The following is a 24,773-nucleotide window of genomic DNA, read 5'->3' on the forward strand; positions in this document are numbered from 1 at the left end:
CCCAGAAATTCTCAAAGGTTAGAAACTTCAGGTAGGTATTGTTCTGTATTGGTAGAGAGAGTTCCTCCTGGGGAGTTCCCTACATCTGTTTTGTTTAAAAAAAAAAAAGTCTTAGGATTCATCTTGTTCTTCTCATCTTTTTCATTGGTGTTTAGATAGAAACAGTTCTGGGACAAGCCCCTTAAGGGCTGCTGTTTGTATTGAATATTCTTTCTGCACAGGCAGATGAAATCACTGCTTGAATAAGAGTATTAGATATCAGTGCATCTTCAATATGCTCAACAAAAGCATCTCACACATCAAATGTTATATGCCATATATTTTAAAATAATTTTATAATGACAATAGTAATTCTGACTTACCCATTATAATAATGTTCACCTGACTCATTGGTGATTATTCTTCCAAATATACCGAGCATTATTAAGCACCTACTGTGTGCAAACATAATGTTGGTCCCTGGTGGAATATGGGCATGTGTGTGGTGTGCATGCATATGTGTGTTTGCATGTGTGTATGTGTATGTAGATATATCTACCAGGCTAGATATTCTAGCCACTAGAGCATAAGCTAAATAAACATTTTCTTTGTTCCCTAAGTTTGAAACCATTCTTTTTTTAATTTTCATTTTTAGAATTTTATTTTTCCCAAATTACATGGGAAATACATCAATTTCAAAAAACCACTTTGTTCCAAATTCTCTTCCCACAACTCAGAATTCAATATAAGCTATCCATGAGCAGTCATGCAAAGCATTTCCACATTAGCCAGGTGTGCAAGAAAAACAGACAAAAACAAAACTTCAGATAAAGGAACTAACAAAAAATTATGCTTCAATCTGTATTCAGACACCATCAGTTCTCTCTCTGTAGAATGGACTGCAGAAACTATTCTTTTGGGGGTCCTTGTCTTCATGAAGCTTATGGTTTGGTGGCTGAGTGCCTGGCTTGGTAGATCAAAGTACAAAAAGCTAGTAACATCTCCTCTTTCCCCTCCTTTGGCTTATAGCAATTTCCATTTAGTACTCACTCATCTCCATGCTACTTCCCCCTCACCCCCCACCCCCATCTGGGGGATCTTGCAACCTGGATGGGAGGCTAGATCACCCAAAGAATGGAAAGCTCATAATGAATCTTGTAAAATAAAAAGAAATCTATTAGGAGAGAGGAATTTGGACTGGGGAACAGATCACCTTGTAAACTGACCCAATGAAGTAAGAGAAGACCTGGTGTTTTCTATCTTTATAAAACAAAGAGAGTTCCCCTTTATATTACAAAGCACTGGGAGGGAAATGCAAACAACAGGGAGGGGATTTTGGAATAATGGGGCAACAGTAAGATATGCAGCACCCATCCATATCTTGCATATCATCTTGTAGACCTTGGTATTGCTTATCAGTGTACCAGGGTCTTTGATTTGCAACACCCATTCCAGGAAGTAGGAGACAGAGCTGCTCCTCCCGGGAGAGTCCAAGGATTCCTTGGGCGGTTGGGTTGTTTCAGTTCCTTGGGTCCACTGCGTTCCCCATAACACATACATGTCATAAGATGAATCTGGTGACAAATTGGGCCCTTTTTCTGTGCATGTCACTTTTTGATTCCCATGTCCAGTTCCCAAAATATTTTCCTTTATCAGTTTGAATTCTGTACCCTGTCTGTGTAATCATTGTTTTAGTTAAGGTCTCTATGACCTGCCTCTTTATGTTCTTGTTATGGGTGCTGATTAATGTGGAACTGTATTAATGAAGACTCAAGTTTTTAAGTTATTAACTGGGATCTGAATCCCTCTTAGAGCTCAGATCTACAATTAGAGCTCGGATCTCAGGTTTTTCTGTTAACCCCTTTTTTGCCTCCTACATCAAGTAGGGATGCTAAGGGAAGGAGGGTATTATGGCAAAGAAAAGGGTCTGGGCAGTCACGACCACAGAAGATGATCCAGGTTCTTACAAACATGAATTTTGCTCATATACTTAACTATGAATTTATAAAATGACTCATTTTGTCCTTTTTTGTCGTTGGGGGAAACTTTGCCATTGCTCCCCGCAAAAGACCCTAATAGTCTTTGATGTTGACTTGACAAAATAATGTTGGGATATTTACTTTTTTGGGCGGACATTTTGACTTACTAGGGGGAAATGTGCCCCATTCACCTGACCTGCTTGGATGCCAGACCAAGGAAGTCAGTGAGCCTCAAAGAAACACCACCTACCCAGAAACTCTGAAAATAGGTGTCAATTCTGTTTCTTTAAAGAAATTACAAGACATAAAAAAATAGTTCTCACACCTAATCATTGCAATAATCTTCTAACTTGGTCTTCTCACCTCAATCTCTGCCCAATTGAGTTTATCTTCTATTCAGTGGGACAAAGTCATCTTCCTAAAGTAGTCTTGCCCAGGTTATGCACCACACCGCACACACACTCCAATAAACCCCCAGTGGCTCCCTATTCACCTTGAGGATCAAAAATCAAGTCTTCTGTTTAGATTTTTGCCAAACATGGCACCTTTGTATCTTTCCAGTCTCTTACCATTTTCCTCCCCTTCATTTACTGTCATTCTGCTTTTCCTTGTGCCTTATGTTCCTTCTTCTGATTTCATTTCTGTAGCTGTCCCTACACACCTGGAATTCTTTCAAGATATAAGTCCATTCTTGATTTCCCTGGTTCCTTTGAAGACTCATCTCCAATCCCAGTCTTTGCAAGAGGTCTCCCTATGACTAGAGCCTTCCTTTTGGATATTATCTTCCATTTATATTCTATGGATCTTGCTTGGATGCATAACTTTTTGCATGTTTGTCTCCCCCATTAGGATGTGAGGTCCTTGAGTACAAGAAACCATGGTTGTTTTTTTTTTTTTTAATTTTTTTGTATCCCCAGAATTTGCCACAGCACTAGCTTAAGTGTCTAATTAATGCTTGTGACTGACTAAAGCTGTGAAGCCAGTGTGGTGTAGTGATTAGAGTGCTGAACCAGGTGTCAAGAAGATCTGAGTTTTCAAATCCCACCTTGGGCTCTCCTAGCCATGTAGCCTTTGGCAAGTCACTTAACTTCTCTGACCTCAGTATCCACATCTGTAAAACAAGAGGATTGTACTCAATGGCCTCTTTCAGCTCTACATCTAGGAGCCCATGATAGCAGAAACAGAATACTGCCTCCCCTTTTCTTGATTTGTAGGGATGACTGGTAACACTAATTTGAGTATCTGAACTCCTAGGTGTCCATTTGGGGGCATCAAAACAGAGCTCTGGGTTGTTACTTAGTGGTTTAAAGACTTTTGGGGGGCAGCTAGGTGGTACAGTGGGTAAAGCACCAGCCTTGGATTCAGGAGGACCTGAGTTCAAATCCAGCCTCAGACACTTGACACTAGCTGTGTGACCCATGGGCAAGTCACTTAACCCTCATTGCCCTGAAAAAACAAACCAAAAAGACTTTTAGTGTATAGAGTGTATTAGCATGGAAGGAGCCAGTGAATTCTATGAGAGTCTGGTCATGATGAACATTCAAATAAGAGGGAAGGGGAGTGTGTCCATGAGAAGTTAAAGTGGGAGAGCATCAAGTGCTTAGAATGTGGTCAGAGAGTGCAGAGTTTGGAAACCCAGACTTGGCATGAGAACAGTGGGAGTTGCTTGGGAATAGGAAAAGGATGGAGGTTCCAGCCTGGGGCTAGATGCCAGATGCAGCTAGTCCTGTAGCCTTATACAAGTAGGGAGTGAGCTAGGCTGGAAGAACAGGTTCTGTCCCCAATGCGAATCATGGGAAGCTGAGCTCCTTCCCGGTTTTCATTACAGAAACAGAGTGCTTGGGCTGGACTGGGCTGCATATTGGGAGAACATCTGTGTATCCTGAGAACTAATAAAAACAAGTGAGGAACATGATGTGATTCTTTATGGGCTTCTGCCCTTTTCAATTGAAAATCATTCCAAAGGGACAGTTTCTTCCTCTGTTTTCTCCCAAGCACACTCTCAAGCCCAGTACAATACTTTGGAAAACCACTAGTCACATTCTGCAATTTTTAAATTGCTTGGTAATGCCATTTCAATTTAGATGCCATTTAAAATGAAAGATTTTCTGAGGAGATGTGCCCAGATTTAAAATGTTTTTAATGTTCAACCAGGAAATCATATTACAACAGAGACTGACACCAGTGCTTAAGGGAATGGAAAATGCTACATGGACAACACCACGACATTCTGAAAGCTACCAAAAAGAGTAGTTTTCAGCTATGGAGAATGACTCATTAGGGGGCAAAGGAGGTGTTTTAGCCAAACTGCTTTTTCTGTTGGGTCCTTTGGTATCTCTTGCCTATTTCTTTCTAAAACCAGTAGGGATGGAGAGGCCTCTTTTGTTGTCTGTCTGTACTATCTCCTCCTGTCTCCCCTCTGTCTCTGTCTCTCTTTGTATTTCTCTGTCTGTCTCTCTTTCTCTCTCTCTCTTCCTCTCCTCTCTCTCTGTGCATGGGAGAGGGGGGATTGAGGATGACCGAGTGCATCTCTGTCCTTGCATATTTGATAGCGGCTAGACAAAGGATGGAAGTGACATGGAGGACTGGTTCTGGTCAAGAGAAGTTCTTGGAGCCCCAGCATCACAGGGGCAGAGTCCAGGGCTGGTAGGAGGGAGGGTGACCGATAGAGTCAGGGAGGTTTAGAAATGCCCCAAGAAATGACCCTCAGGACTCCAAGGCAAGAAATTCCACCATGCACACTGTCTCTCACCCTGTCTAGGGTTTACCCTGTTAAAACTGTTTTCGCTATGATGGAATTAGTGTTACTATTTGAAGTAGTAGTGGGGCTATTGGCCATAATTTCCATAAATCAAAATTCATGTCAGATCAATTCTTATCCCTCCATTTTCCACTCTTTGTTTTTTGCACACATTGCACTTTATGCTTCTAGTCCCTTGGTCAACCAAACTTTTCAGGAAGCCTTCCTTGGTATCGAGGAGGCCATAACAGATTCCTTCCTTCTTTATTCTCTGAAGTCATGCTGTTTTGACCTCTTCTTGCAAATGGATTGTATTATTACTACATTATATGCATCTGTGTACATTCCCTTAGTAGAATGTAAACTGGGCAGGGACTCTGTCATTTTCATATTTGCATCTTCTGGTTGCCTTGCACACACACAGGTACTTAATAACTGTAATTGAACTGAAGGTAAGGCATGAGTGTGAGAGATATCAATAGGCTAGGCAGATTAATGGGAAAGTGCAAAAATATATATGAAGTGTTTTCATAAACAGTCCTTCAAACATCATCTAATTTCTCACTGATCTTTTTTTGTCATTACACCATTCAGAGATGCTTTAAGTGCCTCTCATGTCTTTGGGTTATTCAGGACAGATGTTTCTGACGTGCCTGGCTTGTCAGGAATTGGAACGAGCTGCTGATTCTTCTAGTGAATGGCTGCCAATGAGAAGGACCATCAAGAAGTGTGTACCTTTTGGCAGACTCAGCGAGAGCTCCTCCATTCCTCCACCATTCTCGCCCTTTGGGGAAAGTTGTTGCATTTTCTGATTGATGATTTTCCCTTCCCTGCAGAGCAGGTGTCCGTTAAGTGGATTTTATCAGGGTCCTGTGATCTCTGCCTGTAGGGTTCTGTCATTAGCCAATCAACCTTGATTAAGAACCTACTATATGTTAGCTAGGTGGTGCGTGGATAGGATGCTAGGAAAATCCCTCTTCTTAAGTTCCAATCTGGCCTCAGATACTTACTAGCCATGTGACCCTGGGCGAGTCATTTGACCCTGCTGTCTCAGTTTCCTCATCTGTAAAATGATCTAGAAAAGGAAATGACAAACGAGTTCATTATCTTTGTCAAGAAAATACCAAACGGGGTCACATAGAGTCAGACAAGACTAAAACAATTGACAACATGTGCCAGACACTGATAAATGTTGGGGATAGAAAGAGAGGCAAAGACAGTCCCCTACTCTCAAGGAGCTAGGGGGAGACCACCGTTGCGAACAACTAAGTCCAAAGAATAGATAGGATAGATTGGAGATGATCAACAGCGGGAAGGCATTAGAATAGGAAGGATTGAGAAAGGCTTCCTATAGATGGTGGAGCTTGAAGGAAGCCCAGGTTCTCTGACTTCGATAGGCATGCTTAAGAGATGAGAGAACAGAATCCAGAAGGTACCTGGCCTCTATCTGATGGTGTAGATTTCATGATGACCAGCCTCTTTGGTACAGTGGGGTTACCCTTGACCTCCAGTAGTTTAGCTAGCATGGCCCAGCACACAGGATAGCCCCAGGGAACACAATGTGACCTGGAAAGGACCATGCCAAGAAAACACTCAAAGACCCACTTAGTCTTTTCTTTCCATTTCCCAGCATTGTGTCCACTAAGGATCATGAGGTCTGATCTCCAGGGCTGAGCAGTGCCTCTCGAGGTGAGGTGGTTTCTAGCCAAGAGTGAGGCTGATGCCCCTGGACTCCTCCATTTCCCATGGCGCGTCAGTCCTGCATTCTCTTGCTGTGTTCAGAGGTTTTTAATTGGTGGCACTTCCATAAGTCCTTCCTATGAGATGGTAATAATAGCTAGTCAGACTTTTTGTTTTTCTTTGTATGTCTAGCATGTCAATGCTAGGTACTATAGTAAGTGCATAATAAATGCTTGTTGATGGGTGAGCAATATAGTTACAGTCTAGAGTGACAGGCCAAATGTTTTGCTGCTGGCTTATAAAGATTTCCCCTTTTATGATGATCCCCTGACTAGGAAAACTGGAATATCCTGTGCTTTTAGTGTAACCATTTGCTTTTAACCAAAATTAAGGCATTTCATTATGTAATTCATTGGTCTGGCCTGGGATTCACTTAGAAAACCCTTTGCACCTTGATGGAACTAGGATGTTACTGATGTACTGTGGAAAGAGGAGGTTCACAGTTTTGCTGCTCTGGGGCAGCAACTCTCAAAAGTATAGAAAGCAAAGACAAAGAGAATGAGAGTATCGATCACTTTGGTCTTAGAGCTTTCCTAGGTTTTCAATTTTCTCACATATTGTCTAATCTTTTTACAGCTCCTGGTGCTCTGTGGTCTATACTGGACACTTATTGTTCTACACACAGAATATACATATCCTGTCTCTGTTTCTTCACACCAGCTATCCCCCTTGTACTTCACTTAGCCCCTTTATCTATATCTATATCTATCTATCTATCTATCTATCTATCCTATCTATCTATCCTAATCTATCTATCTATCTATTCTATCTATCTATATCACTTTCTACAGGAGGACTTTCTAGTCCCTTGCTGCTAGTGCCTTCCCTTATAAAGCATTATAATCTTGTTTACATCTACTTCCATCTACTTCAAATATATCTTGTATGTATTGATCCCTATCCACACATTCTTCCCCGTTAGAATGTAAACCTCCTTGAGGGGGAGGGGACTATTTTCTCTGTATCCTCTTCACTTTAGCAACAGTGCCTCTAATATAGGAAGCACTTAACAACAAGATTGTGCATTGATCGTATATTGGCAAACTAGATCAAATGCAGGAAAATAAAATCATTTGGCTTAATAGAAGTTGACTATTACTCTGCTCTCACTATCCATGTCAATGGACTGGAACCATGGCAGAATGAATCTATAATAGAAGATACATAGAAGCTCATTTGTGTTTGCAATGCAAAAAGAGATGCTTTTCTTATGAGGATTTCCTTTCATAATTCCTGAAGGCTACTATTCAAATTTATTTGCATTCCATTGGGAATCCATGGAGAGTAAGAGAAATACCTGGGAATTGTGCAAGATTATTGATAGAAGAAGGCTGAGCATAATTATAACAGCATAATTCATTACTTATTCTGTACTTTGATAACCAAAAGATTTTAATTAGTCTTTCTTTCTAATTCCCTTTTTGTTCTATTGAGGGGGTGGTGGTGGTGGTGGTGACTGATTTATTTGCTATAACAAGCACTTAGCTCCTTTTTGCCTAGTCTTAGGGGGAGCAATTGAAGGAAGTAGAGGGAGTTGGGAAAGAAGGCATTGATTGAATGGAAATGGGGCCAATTCCATTATTCAATGGACCTAATAACAATTTTTGTTGGCTTAATTCTTTTGAAAAGTACCTTGTAGGCCTTCCCTAAAGCATTTTTTAATTGAGCTCCTTGTATACAGTTCCATTTATTATAGTATAATAAACACGATAAAAGTTGGCATAATTAATCTTGGTACTGGTTATTTTTCATTGGTGTTATCTTTATATCTGGTTGGGGAATCCCCACAATTGATCCCTTCATACAACTAAGTTTTGTTATTTTGTTTTTCTTGCTGTCAACTTCTTTGTCTATAAACCCATTAGTGTGATCTCTGGGGTCAAAGTATATGAATGGCATAATCATTGTTCCTGCCCAATCCCCAGTTGTTTTCCATTGATTGCAGACCATTTTCATAGTTCTATCAGCAGAGGATTTAACATGCCTGTGTTCTCACAGTCCTGTCCACATTGAATTTTTCTTTCTTTGCCAATCTGAAGCATGTGAAATGATATTGCAGAAGTAGGCTAGTTTATAGTTCTCTGATTATTAGCAGTTTGGAGTATTTCCCCCCCCTCATAGTTGCTGTTAATTTCAGTTGTTTTTTTCTTTAGAGAATTTATCTGTTGGGGAATGGCCGCTAACCTTATTGGTGTTTACTTTAACTTACCTGACCTTTTTAAATCTTCTATTGTAGACCAAGAGATAATGAAGATTTGTCTGTCCACTTCTATTTCTTACGTTTTTCTGTGACTGACCTCACATGTGTTGTCTGATTTCAGAAAATAATAGCTCACTATTCTTCCTTTATCTTCCTTTCAGTTTTCCAGTCTTTCTATTTTTGTCTTTTTCCTTTTCTGAGGGATATTATCCCCTCAAATTCCTAATCTTGGCTGCTTTTGGTGACCTGATTAAGGTCAGGATGTCAAAGCAACATAACCTTAAGCTCATAACATGGAAAACATCTATTCATTGTTTTCTCACTAATTATGCTCCAGTCTTGTTTAGGAATCAGAGTGGTTGGGTAGAAAGAACAGTGGATTTAGATGAAAAAATATGACTTCCAATTATGGCTCTGCCATTTATTACTGGTGTGATTTGAGCAAGTCATTTAACCTGTTATTTAATCTGCAAAAATAATGGACTGAAATAGTCTCTAAATCTATAATCCTGGGATTTTGTTATGTCTGTGCTGTTAGAGCAATTTCCATGTTAAGGGCCCTGTCCAGCTCTGGATTTTTTAGAAAGAATAAAATTATCAACATTATTGAAGAATCTATTTTCTCATGATGTATTCTCAGCTTTTTAGAATTAGGAGTTTGTGGTACACATTGATTTTTATTGCTTTTCATTGACCCAGTATAATTTCATCTTTCAAAATCCTGTTGTTTTTGTTGAATGCTATTAGGTAATATCATTTGGATACTTTTTGAAGACATGAATTATTTCTTCCTGGCTGCTTTTAAGAGTCTCTCCACAATGAAACTCTGAATATGGTGAATAATATTTCTGGGTGTTTCAAATTTAGAGTTCTTCTCTTTTAGTGTCCTGTGGATTCTATCTATCTATCTATCTATCTATCTATCTATCTATCTATCTATCTATCTATCTATCTATCTATCTATCTATCTGTATATATATGTATGTATGTATGTGTATATGTGTGTGTATATATATGCATATATACACACACACTAAATAAAATGTGTGTGTACCCACTACCACCCTTTCCTCATTATTTTCAGTTTTGCTATATGATTTTCATGTATTTTTCTAGGAGACTAATATTTTCTGATTGTCCTGTCAAGCTCTGTTCTAGCCTTTATAGTTTTGATATGTAGAGATGTGATATTCCATTTCATTTGCAAAGTTAAAAATTGTGCTGTTAATTATTCTTCTACTACAGCATTTTTTATGGATTCTGCTCTTTATATAGTGTACTGCTTTATTAAGATGTTCCATTCCCTTTTCTAAGCTATTTATTCCCACATTTTTCTTATATATTTTGATTAATAGTTATTCTCATTCTTAGAGACAGAAGAGTCTTCTTTACATCTCTCATTGAGATTCTACTGTACCCTTAGTATTGTTGCAGTGTATCTTTTCCCTGTTCTGGGAGGTCTAATTGTGATTGTCAAAGTCTCATTCTTTTGCATATTTCTCCTTACTTCCTTTGGCCAGTTAGTATTCCTTTATATTATTGAGGGTCTCCTTTTTGTTTACATATATCTTTAGCTTTTCCATTAGTTTTCTTCTCTCCTTTTTGTACTACAACTTGCCCTCAATTTTAAGCAGGATATTTATCCTCTTCCTCCTCTCCTTTCTTTTTCTTTCTTCTGTAGGAGTCATCCAAAAAGAATAGTTAGAATCCTCCAGAACAACTCCCTTTCCTTAAATTCTTAAGAAGATTTGGTCTTCAGAGAACCTACCCAGGACAGATTATGCTATTTGGTTATTTGATTTAGTGTGCAATGAAAGCTATTTTATATTATAAAGGTCTAACGGGCTAGCAGGCTAACATGCTACTTTTCATACTTTTGGCTCCATACATGCTGATTAGAAATGGTATATTTAAAGTAAGGTAGGCTTGTTCTATTAGGAAAAAAAAAATAGAGAAATATGGATGAGGGGTTTGGGTCATGGTGGCAATAGGAGAATGAAGTTTTAATGCATCTATTTATCCTTTTTGTCAGTATATATTGCCTCTTATTGTTCTCTACTGTTTTTATATAAACATATGCCTTATCTTCCCTCCACGTTCAGAAGCTCCTTGAGATCAGATGCTATGAAGGTGCTTTTTAAGGCAACTTATTATAATGGATGGTATGCCAGATTTGGAGTCAGGAAGGGGAGTGAAATAGAATACTGTCTCAGTTACTTTATGTCACCCTGAGCAAGTCATGTAAAATAAAGATCACATTCCTTCCAATGCCTGCTTTAAATGTCGTGGTGAGGAAAGTGCTTAACATCCTTAAAGCTAACATAAATTGAGCTATTGGTAGGAAAGAGTGGTTCTTATGCATCGTGGCTACCTCAGTACATGTTGATTATTTCTCTAGGCATCTGATAAAGATGTGGAGTTTTTAGTGGACCACAAGCTCAGTATCAGTGCGCAGTATCTGGCAGCCAAAATTGCAAATACAGTCTTGGAATGAATTTGAGAGATTTCTCCAGGGATACCTTCTGATACCAGGAATAAGGAGGTGCTAGTCCACTATTATAGGAATGGCACTTGGAGATCTCTCTTCCAGCTCTTAGATTATAGGTGTCTGTGATTCATTTCAGATGTAATTTTGATGATTCTTGAAGAGCAGAGGCAGTTTGACCTTCTCAAAGTCACAAGAGGTGGAAGAGTCCAGCACTCGGCATCAGGCAAATCATGTTTTGATCTGAAATATTGTCTTTATTTGTTATATGACCTTGGTCAAGTCATGTAAATCTTCAGAGCCTCAGTTCCTTTGTCTGTAAAATAAAGATAATAATATTCCCACTCTCCATGCCACTGGATTATGCTGAAGAAAGTGCTTTGTCAGAAAATTAAATTAAATTAATTAATTTATTTATTTTTTGCAGTTGTGTTTCCACTGGCAATAAAACTTTAGGCAAATTTGGAGAACTCATCTTTAAGTGGCACTTTCTGTAGTAACTGGCTCTCTTTTGTACCTTTTTTCTTCTTAGGTTGCGGTCTTTGGTAAAACAACTAGAAAGAGGAGAAGCTTCTGTAGTCGACCTCAAGAAGAATTTGGAACATGCCGCATCAGTTCTTGAATCTGTATACATCGATGAACAAGGTAAGAAGATGCTTACCTGTCCCAGGGAGGTTTCCACAGGCTGGTGGGAGTCTCTCTGGGGAGTCTTTTCTGTTGTAAACCATGGAAGAGAGGCTTGGGCTTAAAGTCTGGAGGATTTGACTTCAATCCTCCTTTAGTACTTACTCTCTGTGTGACCAAGGACAGGTCACCCTTTACCTATGTCACCTGCATTTCCTCATCTGTAAATGAGGGATGTTGGAAACCTCAAATGAAACAATATAGATGAAGTGGTCTGCGAACTCGAATACATCATATCAAGTTTGGTGACTAATTTCAGGTGGCCCCAGGAAGCGATTTCAGAGAGATGTCCTTCTTTAATTTAGAAACATCGCTAATTCAGACAGGGGAAGATCTCATTTTGCACTGTCCTTTGAGCAAAGTGGATGCTGAGAACATTGGACATGGACTGAAAAGGGGTGGCATTTGCCCATTGTGGGGAATGAACTGCTTTCCACCCCTCTATTTCCTTAAAAAGCGTAATTCCAGTGTAAACAAAGACTAACCTTCACTGGCCTTTTGCTTTGCATTTCTATACTAAATGCAAAATCGTTCTAATGTGGGCATTGAAGCCATTCTGCAAACTGTACATCATTTAGAGGAATAAAATTGCATTTCTTTTCAAATGCATTGGTTAAGACTTTTGCTAATTCTGCCGTCCCTCCCCAATTAATCTGGACTAGTGAGGTTTATATAGTTACCAGATGCAAAGCTGAATGAGTTTTGCTTTTCCTTAAGGCTTGTGTGGCTTATGGCTTCCTTTCACAGGTGACTCCAATTGAAAGGAATTTGGGGCAGCTAGGTGTGCCTGGTGTTAGGCAGCATAGAGTAGTGGTTGGGGCCTCAGTTTTCTCAAAGGTAAAATGGGATTAGGATAAGGTATGGGCTCAATGGATACAAAGATTCCTTCCAGTTCTTAACCTCTGATCCAGTGAAAGGATGCAGGATAGGCTCTGGGCCTTTGATCCCATTGCTGTAGGGAAATCCCAGGTAAGGAAACTCTCTCATCTGAAGTAGGAGGGTACTTTGGTGCCTCCTCTACAACCTTTAGTCTTAGAGAATCTGCAGCACTTTAAGGACTGTTAAGACGTGGTCCTATGATATAAAGACAGAAATAAACAAATGTCTGCTTACACTCAAAAGGTACCTAGATAAGTCAATGCAAAATGCTCGTAGTGAAGAGAGCCCTGGCGTTGGAGTTGCATGTTCTGGGTTCAAATCTTGTTGCTGATGATTACTTTCTTCATGACTTAGGGCAGGCCACTTGAGCTCCCTGGGCCTTAGTTTCCTTATCCATAAAATGACAAGTCACTTCACCTGTTTGGGTCTCAGTTTCTTCATCTGTAAAAGGAGCACATTGGTCTAGAAGACCTTTGAAAGCTCTTTTAGCTCTAGATCTATGAGCCCATGATACCCTGACCTCTCTGGACTCAGTTTTCTCATCTGTAAAGTGAGTAGTTTGGGGTGGGTGACCTCTAAGAACCCTTCCAGCTCTATACCTGTGAGCCTGTAGTTCATTTCTTGTTTCTTTTTCCCTCTCCTAGGCGACTCCTGGATACAGAAGATGAGCTCAGTGACATTCAGTCAGATGCCGTGCCCTCTGAGGTCCGGGACTGGCTGGCCTCCACCTTCACTAGGCAGATGGGGATGATGCTGAGACGGAGTGAGGAGAAGCCCCGATTCAAAAGCATTGTTCATGCTGTGCAGGCTGGGATCTTTGTGGAGAGGTAAATAGTGCAGCAGAACAGAGTTCCCTGGCTAAAAGATCACATTCCATACAAAGGCTATATTTAATTGGCATCTGTCCATAGAACCTAACTGGGCCTCTTGATGCTATCCATCCCTTAGAGTCCTCTGAATTACAAAGGAAAGTTTAATCTGAATCAAGTTCTGAATTTTCAAGCAAGAAGAGGCAAGCTCACAACCTAAGGATAGGTGGTCCTGCTCCAGGGATTGCATGTGGCCACTGGGTTCAGCGCATCATTTGCCCATCATATTTATCCCAACTTCTATAGGTTTGCCCAAGATAAGACAAACTCCTTAAAAGAAAGAAAAATGAGGTCTCTCAGCCCATTACCTCTTAAAGAATTTGGATAAGTGATGAGTATATGAAAAACAGGGAAGAAAGCAAGGTGTGAATACCATGATAATTCTTGATGCAAGCAAAATGGTACCCAGGCAAGGGTTTCATGTGCTTAAAACATGTTTTCCCTTTTGAATTTGAGCCTTTTACAATGAAACCCTGTCCCATATTCCTTGCAGAACCATGTGCTCTCTATTTTGAAATACCACACTGACTCCACTGAACCCTTAAGCTCACTAAAGGGGGAACCTTTAACTTGGTTGTTTGAGGGTTCTGGAGAACAATAATTTCCAAATTGCTCTTCCACTGGAGCTTTCCACTTAGAGTGGCACACTGTGTGATAGAGCATCACTGTCTGTTATCTGTCACACTTAGTGTCTGGTGCAGCCATAACTAAGGTGGAATAAATAAGGCTTTGTCCTTCCTCCCTGACAATGAGAGCATTTACTTAAAGGACTTCTAATCTGTCAGTATCATAGGAATGAATGGATTTAGCACTTAGTAAAAATCTTTGGTTGAAATTGCTACCAGGCTTCCTTTCAATTTGCAACCATCTTCTGGCTGAGGACCTACACAGTTTAGCCTGGTCCTGTTTCTCCCATCATCTAATTTCCCTTCATGTGGCCTGGAGTCTATCTCTCCCATCTTGAGTGGTTCCCTGGAGGTATTTCTCATTAAAAATTTGATCTGAAGGCATATTTTATATAGATTACCCTGGGCATCAAAATTGCTAGTTATACCTTTGGCATCTGGCAGGAGAGGCAGTTAAACATTTTAATTGTCATCCTAGGACATGCAGATTGAGGTTGTTTTTCTGCTTCATGATCAGGTGTTTGGGGGTTACATTAATTTCTTCTCATCTTCAAATGTAGGCCATCTGGTTTACATATGACAATAGCATTAGAAGAACTGAAAGGGCCTCTGGGCTCTGGAGGCTGTCAAGTAATTTCCAGAAACTCGACAATGCATCAAGTTTGTCATTCTTCAGGCAGAGTACTCAGGACCTGGGGTCTGTTTTTCCCACTTTGTGTGATTTGACATTGCCTTTTTATTTTCCCTGACTTTGCTAGAATGTACAGACGGACATCAAACATGGTTGGACTAAGCTACCCACCTGCTGTGATTGAAGCATTAAAGGTAATTTCAGGGAACCCATCATTTAGTGCCTGATGCAGTCTTTCAATAGAGTGTCCCTGTTTGATATAAAACATTTTTCACACTAGCTTTCCTCTGTCTTTTATGGGTTCCTAATTCTCTTCTTTCTACTTTTTTTTTCTATCCCACCACGGAATCTCATCGCCCAGCCTTCTGCTTTCTTTCATCTCTCAATGTTTTTTTTTTTATTCAATTCTCATCCTCTTTCCTTCTTGGAGGGCAATCGGGTTACCTTGCCGTGGATAGTAATATTTTCTAGTCCTATGCCTTCAAAGTTGAGTCTATTCCTGGCGTTAATAAGAAGGAGTTTCTATATTGGAAATTTTTACATGGATAAAATTAAGATTTTACCCCAAATTCCTTAGACCAGGGGTTCTTAATCTAGGGTACTTGAATGTATTTTTAAAGTATTTCAATAACTCTATTTTAAATTATTTTAATAGCATTTTATTTTACTTTTTCTAATTTTATATAAAGATAGTTTTTAACATTCATTTTTGTAAGATTTTGAGTTCAAATTTTTCTCCTTCCCTCTCTTCCCTCCCCGCTCCCAAAGCAATCTGATACAGGTCAATAACCTGTATTTTACATGTAGTTGGTATTCCTTGCAAACCCTCAGTCTTTTGCATTTTAAATGCATTTTCTGCATTTATGTATTTGGAGAAGAGGCTCATAGACCTTAACAGACTGTCCTGCCTAAGGGGGTCTATGACCCAAGAAAGGCTAAGAGTATACCCTAAAAAATACTGAGATCCCTCTTTGAGGGGTTAAGTAAGTGACTGACAGTGCTTTTGGTGCATTTTCTTCATTGAACAACATCATCATCATCATCATTATTATTATTATTATTATTATTATTATTATGGGCCCATAATGCTTAAATTGCCACTGCAGAGATAAAAGATAAATCAGGATTCCCACTCCATGGGTTCCTAGGATCACAGAGTTAGACTTGAAGACATTTTAGAGGGCATCTAGCTCAAACCTTTCCTTTGACAGATGAGGCAATCGAGGCCAAGGGTCACAATGTTTGTGTCAGAGGACAGATTTTGAACTCAGGTCCTCTTACTCATGAGCTAAAGTTCTTTCCCCTGTGCTAGGGAGGATATAATTTAGTGATATTTAGTTGTAGGGGAGCAGTGGTGATAATGACAATGCCACAGAATATTTTCTCTTCTTGGATATTTGGGTATCAAGAGAGGCAACCTGGTAGATATAGAGTCCTGGACTTGGAGTCAGGACATCTTGGGTTCACATGACCTCTTCTTAGCTTATAAATCCCTTTATCGGTCTGATCCTCAGCTTTCCAATCTGTAAAGTGGGCATAAGAACAGTCACTCTTCTTGCAGAATTGTTGTGACGAATACACCTAATATAGAAATGCCAGGATTATCAGCTTGGTGGCCAAGAGAGGAAGAATGAACGATTCTCACCCCAGGAGCCCATGGGCTACAAGCAAGATCAGAAAAAAAAAATGGGTTGACTGATCAGCTGTGAAATCCTGAATGAGCATTTCTGTGGGACAAGAGTCCCAGTGGAGGGGGAGGGGATGCGGGGAGCGGGCATTGGAAGACAGGACGGAGGGTGCTCAGAACATTCGTTCCATCTCCTTTTCCTCATTGCAGGATGTGGACAAATGGTCCCTTCGATGTCTTCACACTGAATGAAGCCAGTGGAGATCATGCCTTGAAATTCATTTTCTATGAATTACTCACCCGCTATGATCTGATCAGCCGCTTCAAGGTGAGTGAGAGTGAGTGTGCTGTGGGCTCCTCGTTCCTTCAGAAGCACGTGGAAAAGGAGGACTACCAAAAGATGTCAGTCCTTTTTAGGGCTTTAGTTGGAATGTCCTTCATTATAAGCGTTCCTAAGTAAGGCACCTGACTTCCTCTTCTGATAGTATCAACATTATAAAGTTAATCACGTTTTATACTGATTCTTATTATCTGCACCAACATTATGATTTGCCTTGGGAGAGTAGTAATAGGCAAGGCTGATAAGGCATTAGGAAAGCCATAGTTAGTCCTTTTCAGAAGGGAAATCTCTCATGTTCAGGCTTTGGCAGAAGTATAGATAATGGGGGATGAGCCATTAACAACCTCTCTACCAAGCACAGAGCCTCAGAATCATAGTGATGCCTCTTAGGAATCATTGCAGATGATGTGTTGGGGGAGGGTCGACCAAGGAAAATAGTTTCTGCTTTGGGCTTCGGTAAGGTGGCTGACCCAATATTTATATTTATGCCAACTCCTCACCAACATATATCCTCTCTCTCTCTCTCCCTCTCTCTCTCTCTCTCTCTCTCTCTCTCTCTCTCTCTCTCTCTCTCTCTCTCTCTCTCTCCCCCTCCTTTCTTTCCCTTTCCCCTTCCTCTCCTCATCTTTCCCTTTCTCCTTCTCTTCCATTTCCACCTTTCTATCTTCTCTTTTCCTTCCTCCTCTATGCCCCTCTCTTCTTCCTTTCTCTCTCCCTTCCCCTCCCTATTTTCTCTTCTGCATCGGTCTCCTTCTGCTTCCTCTTCTTCTTCTCCTCTTCCTCCCTCTTCCTTTTTTTTCTCTGCTCCCTATCCATCTCTGTTTCTGCTCTGTCTCTGCCTTTGTTTCTGTCTGTCTCTGTCAGTCTTATGTTGTGTCTCTTTGCTGACTAAAGTACATCAGAAATAAGGGCCTTAAACATTAGCCTCTGGTGGCAGAGGCCAGGTCACAGCAAGAAATCCTGGCTAGTGTCCTTCAATGCACACAGAGCATCTTTCTCAGGCTACTAGGAACTGCCAAACAAAATTCTCCTCAGTCCTTTACCTAGCAGAGAATCCCTTTTGCACTTGGACTCTGTGCAAACACCTCTTCTTCTGTCTGTGAGGTCCACAATCCACCTCCCCCTTTTCCCCAAGACAAGTGGTAATGAAGGCAGGGAGATTGAGGTACCTCCAGGCTAACACTGTCCCTTCCTTTTAAAGGTTTGCACTGGAAAGGACATTGAGAGGTTTCCTCATGGAGGGATCATAGTCAACTTGAGGAAAGCACTTGCAACAACAAAGTGAGGCAGCTGGACTAGAGTGGGGTGTAAGTAAGATGAGAGGATGAGGCCTGGAACTGGAATCATGAAGACCCCGGATTAAAATCCTACCTCAGTGCTTATTAGATGTGAAGACCCTGGACAGTCATTTGTCTTTTCCTGCCTCATTTTTCTCATCCTGTAAATTGAGAGGCTTGGAAATTGGACTGGAGTCCCTTCTCGCTTTTAAGTTTATCGACTCTATGATCCTATGGACTGACCATAGTCCTCTAGATGTGCATCAAGTAATCGGGGTTTACAGCAGGATAAGCCGTTCTGGACCTGAAACCCTTGGTAAATGTAGCCAAGGAGATGATTTTGTGATCTCTAGGTCAGACCCTTTGCTTAGGTGAATCTGCCTCCATCAGTTCCCTGACACTTCTAGTCTGGCTCATGGGCTGGTGTCTAGCCATACCTTTCCCAACCTGGATTTGGGGAGTGGATATTTGGAATTTAAAATTAGGACCTTAAATTTATCCCCAATTTAATATCTTCTCATATCAGACTCAATGTTTTCAAACATAGATGGAGGGTGTCCCCAAAGTCTTAGGTTGATTGTAAGCTACTTTGGGCACACCATGTATGTGTATGTGTATGTGTATGTGTATGTTTATGTTTATGTGTATGTGTATGTGTATGTGTATGTGTATGTGTATGGGTATGTATATGGGTATGTATGTGTGTATGTGAATGTATATATGAATATATATGTGAATATATATGTGAATGTGTGTGTGTGAATGTGCATGTGCATATGTATGTGTATATGAATGTGTGTGTATATATATATATGAATGTGTTTGTGTATGTATATGTGAATGTGTGAGCTGCTAGGTGGTACTGTGGATAGATTACTGGGCCTGAAGGCATGAAGACTTATCTTCTGAGTTCAAATCTAGCTCCAGGACACTTACTAACTGTGTGACCCCAGGCAAGTCATTTAACCCCATTGGCCTCAGTTTCCTGTAAAATGAACTAGAGGAGGAAATGGAAGACTACTCTAATATCTTTGGCAAGAAAACCCCAAATGGGCTCACAGAGAGTTGGACGTGACTCAAATGACTGAATAACAAATATGAATGTGTAATGTGTATGTGAATATAAATTGTCAATGTGTCTGACAAAGTGTATGTATACATATGTATATGCATGTATTTGTGTATGGTGATGAATTTTTTAACAATATTGACTTTCAACTCAGTCATAGAGAAGTGGGCATCTGTGATGGATTAACAAACCACTCACTCAATTCTTGTCAATTAGTTAGCAATTAATAAGTGCCTCCAATATTCCAGGCCCCAGGAAGAATAGGTTTTTAAAATATTGTAGTCATGAATGCAGCAGATATGTGCAAAAGGAAAAGAAAGAAACCACCATGAGGCTATGCGAAGTGTCATTCTATTGAGGTTACCGATTTCTCTGGTTAAAGACCTCAATTGGGCTCTTGGCCACCCCCATCCATTGCCCCTGGTTCTGTTCTCCAAGGACAAGCCAGGGAAGCCTACTCTCTGTTCTGTGTGATGGCCCTTTAAGTACTGATCGCTTCTGAATCCTCACAAGGCTAAGGACCTTGGATCCTCATTGTCCAAATGTGAGTCTCAGGCACTTGTTGTTTAGATCCCATCAGGCGTTGGATTCTTTGCCATTTTCTTCCGAGGCAACAGGCCCACAGTGATGCTGGAGCTCTGAGCTTCCCAATCCCCTTTCTCTGACCTCCACCATCGGTCCTCCCCCAAGGATCAGCATTGGTGCCTCATATTGTTGCTCCTTGACTGCTAGTCACCTGTGCCCATGACTCTCACCTTCTTCTTCCAGATTCCCATTTCTGCTCTTGTCTCATTTGTGGAAGCACTGGAGGTGGGCTACAGCAAACACAAGAACCCCTACCACAACCTGATGCACGCGGCAGATGTCACTCAGACTGTCCACTACCTCCTCTACAAGACTGGGGTTGCCGTAAGTGTGAGGGCAGATGAAACTGGGGTCTCTTTAGATGCTGCAAATGTTCTACTTTGTTACATAGTCCTGGGGAACTGAGTCATTGTCTGGTGGTCTTTACTGGGACCAAGACCAAGAGAGTTGCTGTGGGCTGCCCTGCTCAGGGGGTGGGGGTGGGCGACAACAGAGTGAGGAACTCAGGGGTTGGAACCTGGACTAGAAGCCTGGCTCTGACTGAGCAATTGTGTGGCCTTGAGCAGGTCACTCCAGCTCCTGCAGCCTTAGCGTCCTCTTCTTCACAATCGGGGGTCCAACTAGGCGGCCTCTAGATCTGGGGGTGGGCTTATTGTTTCTACTTTCATTGGTGTCACACGAACCCTCCTCAGAATTCCTCTGGGGTTTTGTGGGAATGGAATGGACTCTGACACCTTCACTATTGACGTTGGGTAGAATGGAAGTGCCTTGAACAGAGTAACATGCATGTGTGTGTGTGTGTGTGTCTTCTTCCACTGACTAACACAGTTCTGGTTCATGCATCAATATAGCAAGAATTTGTGAGTTTGTCCACATGGGCACTGCCACCAATAATCAAGCAAACAAGCATTTATTAATCGCCTGCCGTATGTAGGAATAGAAAGATAGGAACGAACCAATTCCCACGTGTCCGATGTGAGTGTGTAGACAAACCAAAGTCCTTCCACGGTTTAACCTCTCTCATTCTATACTACAGTCAGTGCCCTCAGTTTTCCCCGTCTGTAAAATCGAGGAGGTTTGACCAGCAAACCCTGTGATCCCTCAGCACAAAATTCTTTGAGTTTGTGATTCGACCTTTGTGAGACAGACTGCCCCACGAGTTTGCTTCAGGGACAGCGGTAGGCTGCCACAAGGGAGCAGGGAGGGATGGGGGGGGTGGGAATCAATCAGAGGAAAGGACCGATAATGGGATTCCTTCCTGTTCTCCTTTTCAGAACTGGCTGACGGAGCTGGAGATCTTTGCTATCATTTTCTCAGCGGCCATCCATGACTATGAGCACACGGGGACCACGAACAACTTCCACATTCAGACTCGGTGAGGCGGGGGAAGGGTAGCTGGACACATTGTGATGAGTGTATATATAAGTGTGAATGTGAGTGTGGTGTGTGTTTATATGTGCATATATGTGTGGGGGTATGTACGTGTGAGTATGTGGTGTGTATGTGTGAGTGTGTATGTATGTGTATCTGTATGAGTAAATTTGTGTGTATGTGTATGTGTGTGTGTGTGAGTGTGTATGTATGTGTATCTGTAGGAGTAAATTTGTGTGTATGTGTGTGTGTGTGAGTGTGTATGTATGTGTATCTGTACGAGTAAATTTGTGTGTATGTGAATGTGTGAATTTGTGTGTGTGTAGGACAAGGGAGGGCAGGAGAAGGGAATGAGGTTTTAATTTAAGAACATTCTGAGAAATGGTCCATAGGTTCCCCCCCAGCCTGCTATAGGGATCTAGGACATATACAGTTGTTAAAAAAAAAACAAAACACGGTTATATTGAAACATGGTTATCAAAATGTGGGTTTATGTGTGAATGTGGATGTGAAAGGGAAGTGGGCAGGAAGACCTGGATTTGAATTCCATCTGAGTCCCTCACATGACCCTAAGCTGGCTAAATGATGCTGCAGATAAAGTGCTGGTCCTGGCATCTGGAGGACCTGAATTCAAATCTTGCCTCAGGCATTGACTGGCTGTGTGACTCTGGCAGTCACTTAATGTTTTACAGCTTCAGTTTCCTCATTTATGAAACAGTCACTGTGAATATCAAATAAGATAACATATGCAAAGTTTTTCACACCTTACAATGCCTTGTGGATGTTAACTATGATTATGATTATAATGAGTAATTATTAGACAAGCCACTTAGCCTCTCCTGACCTCAGTTTCTCTTTGTGTAAAATGAGATGACTCAGGGGCCTTAAGGTTCCTTCCTGTGCTAAATCTCCAATTCCATGAACTTTAAAATGTCTGTTATTCAGTTATTTCAGGCATGCCTGACTCTCTGTGACCCCGTTTGGGATTTGTTGGCAAAGATGCTGGAGTGGTTTGCCATTTCCTCTCCAGCTCATTTTACAGATGACGAAACTGAGGCAAACAGGGCTAAGTGACTTGTCCAGGGTCACGCAGCTAGGAAATGCTTGAGACCAGATTTGAACTTACAAAGATGAATCTTCCTGACTCCAGGCCCAATGCTTTATCTACTGTACTGCCTAGCTGCCCAGAGATAGCTGTAGGGATGCTATTCATGAGTGTTTATCATTTTAAACTTCTGCAGTTATCAGTAACACACGAACGCACACAAATACCATTAAAAACACAGAGGACAATTGGGTGCTGATTTCAGATGGAGTGTGACTGAAGAGAAGAAGAAATAGAAAGAAAAAGAAGAAGAAACAGGAGCCTTTCTAGGAAGAGGCTGAGAAGGGAACTCAGGACAAGAAGGTGGATGGTGGCAGCAAAATGCCATTCAGGGCTCTAGCAAGCCCAGGCCCACCCAGGGATTTTTCCTTTTTTTTGTGAGGCACTTGGGGTTAAGTGACTTTCCCAGGGTCACACAGCCCACCCAGGGCTTTCTGATGGTAAACCATAATGTCTTTGAAGGGTACAGCCCTCAGTCTCCCTGCCCCAAATTGTGGAGGCCACCCCAAAGAAGCCAAAGTGACTTTGGCATGCAGCTTTCATTGAGGTTAGGTTTGCCAACCCAGAAAAACGGATGGATTTTCAAGGGTTTTCACTATGCTTGAGAGCAAAGCTCTTTAACTTTCTGCTTTGAACTCATCCATGTCCCAAATTGACCTAGAGACAAGAAAACTTAGCACAGATCACCCCAAAACTATAGAAATGCTTAATGTTTACCTAAGGCTGTAATTTCTACCTATGGTTGTGAACCAGAAGGGTCTGGAGGAAAAGAAGAGAAATCAAATGATTTAAAATCCTATTTCTAGGGGCAGCTAGGTGGCACTAGTGGATAAAGCACCAGCCCGGATTCAGGAGCACCTGAGTTCAAAACTGGCCTCAGACACTTGACACTTGCTAGCTGTGTGAACCCCCCTCGAGCAAGTCACTTAACCCCCCATTGCCCCACAAACAAACAAAAAATAAGGGGGCAGCCTAGGTTGTGAAGTAGATAGAGCCCTGAAGTCAGGGGGACCTGAGTTCAAATCCCAGCCTCAGACACTTCGACACTTATTAGCTGTGTGACCCTGGGCAAGTCACTTAACCCCAATTGCCTCACCAAAAAAAAAAAAAATCCCATTTCTAGTCCCATGAAGGGGTTACAATACAATACCAATACAATACAATACAATACAGCGATACAATAAACAGATTCAGGGTGAGGACGGTGGTAGAGAGGGTAGGTGCCTCATACCCTGTCAATTGAAGCCAAGTGGGGATTTTCTCTGGCAAAACTTTGTAATCCCAGGTCAGCTTTCCTTGAGGTGTTTCTAGGCTTCCTCCTTCTATGGTGCCTCTGGTGTATTCATGGGGAATTCAAACTAATTTTTATTTTTTTTAGTGAGGCAGTTGGGGTTAAGTGACTTGCCCAGGGTCACACAGCTAGTAAGTGTTAAGTGTCTGAGGCCAGATTTGAACTCAGGTACTCCTGCTCAAGGCCGGTGCGCGTATCCACTGCGCCACCTAGCTGCCCCTCAAACTAATTTTAAGATTACTCTAAGTAAAGTCTAGCTGGAAAGGGAACTTTGTTGCCAAAAAAAAAAAAATTACATCATTGCAAAGTTACCTAGTGTTTTCTATTATCTAATTGTGGTAGTCAGTCCTGGATCTCAGGGAACAGAAACACAACCACACCCTCCCTCTAAAAGCACTATAGGTTTATTAGAGCATCCACATCAGGTAGGAAAGACTGACACACAAAAGGAGACAAGGAAGCAAGCCTGATCTTTTCTTACAGTTCTGGAGAATGGAATTGCTAATAAGTAAGTAGCATGTATATAGCACCTACTATGTGCCAGACAGTGTATGAAGTACCTTTACAAATCTCACCTCATTTGAGCCTCACAACAACCCTAGGAGGTAATTGCTATTATTCTCCTCATTTTAAAGTTAAGGAAGCTGAGGCACACAGGGTTAAGGAACTTGCCCAGGGTCACATAGCTAGTAAGTGTCTGAGGTAGGATTTGAACTCATAAAGATGAGCCTTCCTGATTCTAAGCCCAGGGCTCTATCCCCTGTGCCAGCTAGCTTCTCTACGTGGTGATATCTATATTTAATTTACCATATTAATTAGCACATTAGAACTTTAAACATCTTATTATTATTATAAAAATGGTTTTGACCTCACAGACCACCTAAAAGGGTCTCAGGGACCTTCATTCATCCCTAGACCACTTTGAGAACTACAGATCTGGTACAACACCTTCATTTTTGTCAGATGAGGAAACTGAGATTTGTAGAAGTGACTTGCCCCAGATAAGAGTTGACAGCACTGGACTTTGAAACCAGGGCCTCTGACTCAAACCCAGTCATAGGCAAACCCCACAGCAACAGGCCTTGATCATTTCTGTGGCAGTATTGACTTTGGAGGGGGTGGCAATGAGGGTTAAGTGACTTGCCCAGGGTCACACAGCTAGTCAAATATTTGAAGCAGTTTTGACTCTTAGTCTTTAATTTCTAGTTCTCTCTTTTCTGTGCACTGGGAAGGGTGACGATGAAGCAAGGAGAAATAAGGCATTCCCTTCAGCATGGGAAAACTCCTGAAAACAAT

The 24,773-nt window shown here is 41.2% G+C and overlaps 1 protein-coding gene across 1 annotated transcript in view; it reads left to right on the plus strand.

Annotated features, from left to right (window-relative positions):
* PDE1C (phosphodiesterase 1C) overlaps positions 1-24,773 on the plus strand; it is a 451,742-nt gene that overhangs the window by 342,593 nt on the left and 84,376 nt on the right. The window contains 7 exon segments of the mRNA XM_043976662.1: positions 11,656-11,764; positions 13,326-13,513; positions 14,940-15,006; positions 16,650-16,667; positions 16,669-16,767; positions 19,894-20,034; positions 20,985-21,085. Of these exon segments, the coding sequence (XP_043832597.1) occupies positions 11,656-11,764; positions 13,326-13,513; positions 14,940-15,006; positions 16,650-16,667; positions 16,669-16,767; positions 19,894-20,034; positions 20,985-21,085 (723 nt within the window).

Source organism: Dromiciops gliroides, chromosome 1 (genome assembly GCF_019393635.1).
Source record: "Dromiciops gliroides isolate mDroGli1 chromosome 1, mDroGli1.pri, whole genome shotgun sequence".
NCBI lineage: Eukaryota > Metazoa > Chordata > Mammalia > Microbiotheria > Microbiotheriidae > Dromiciops > Dromiciops gliroides.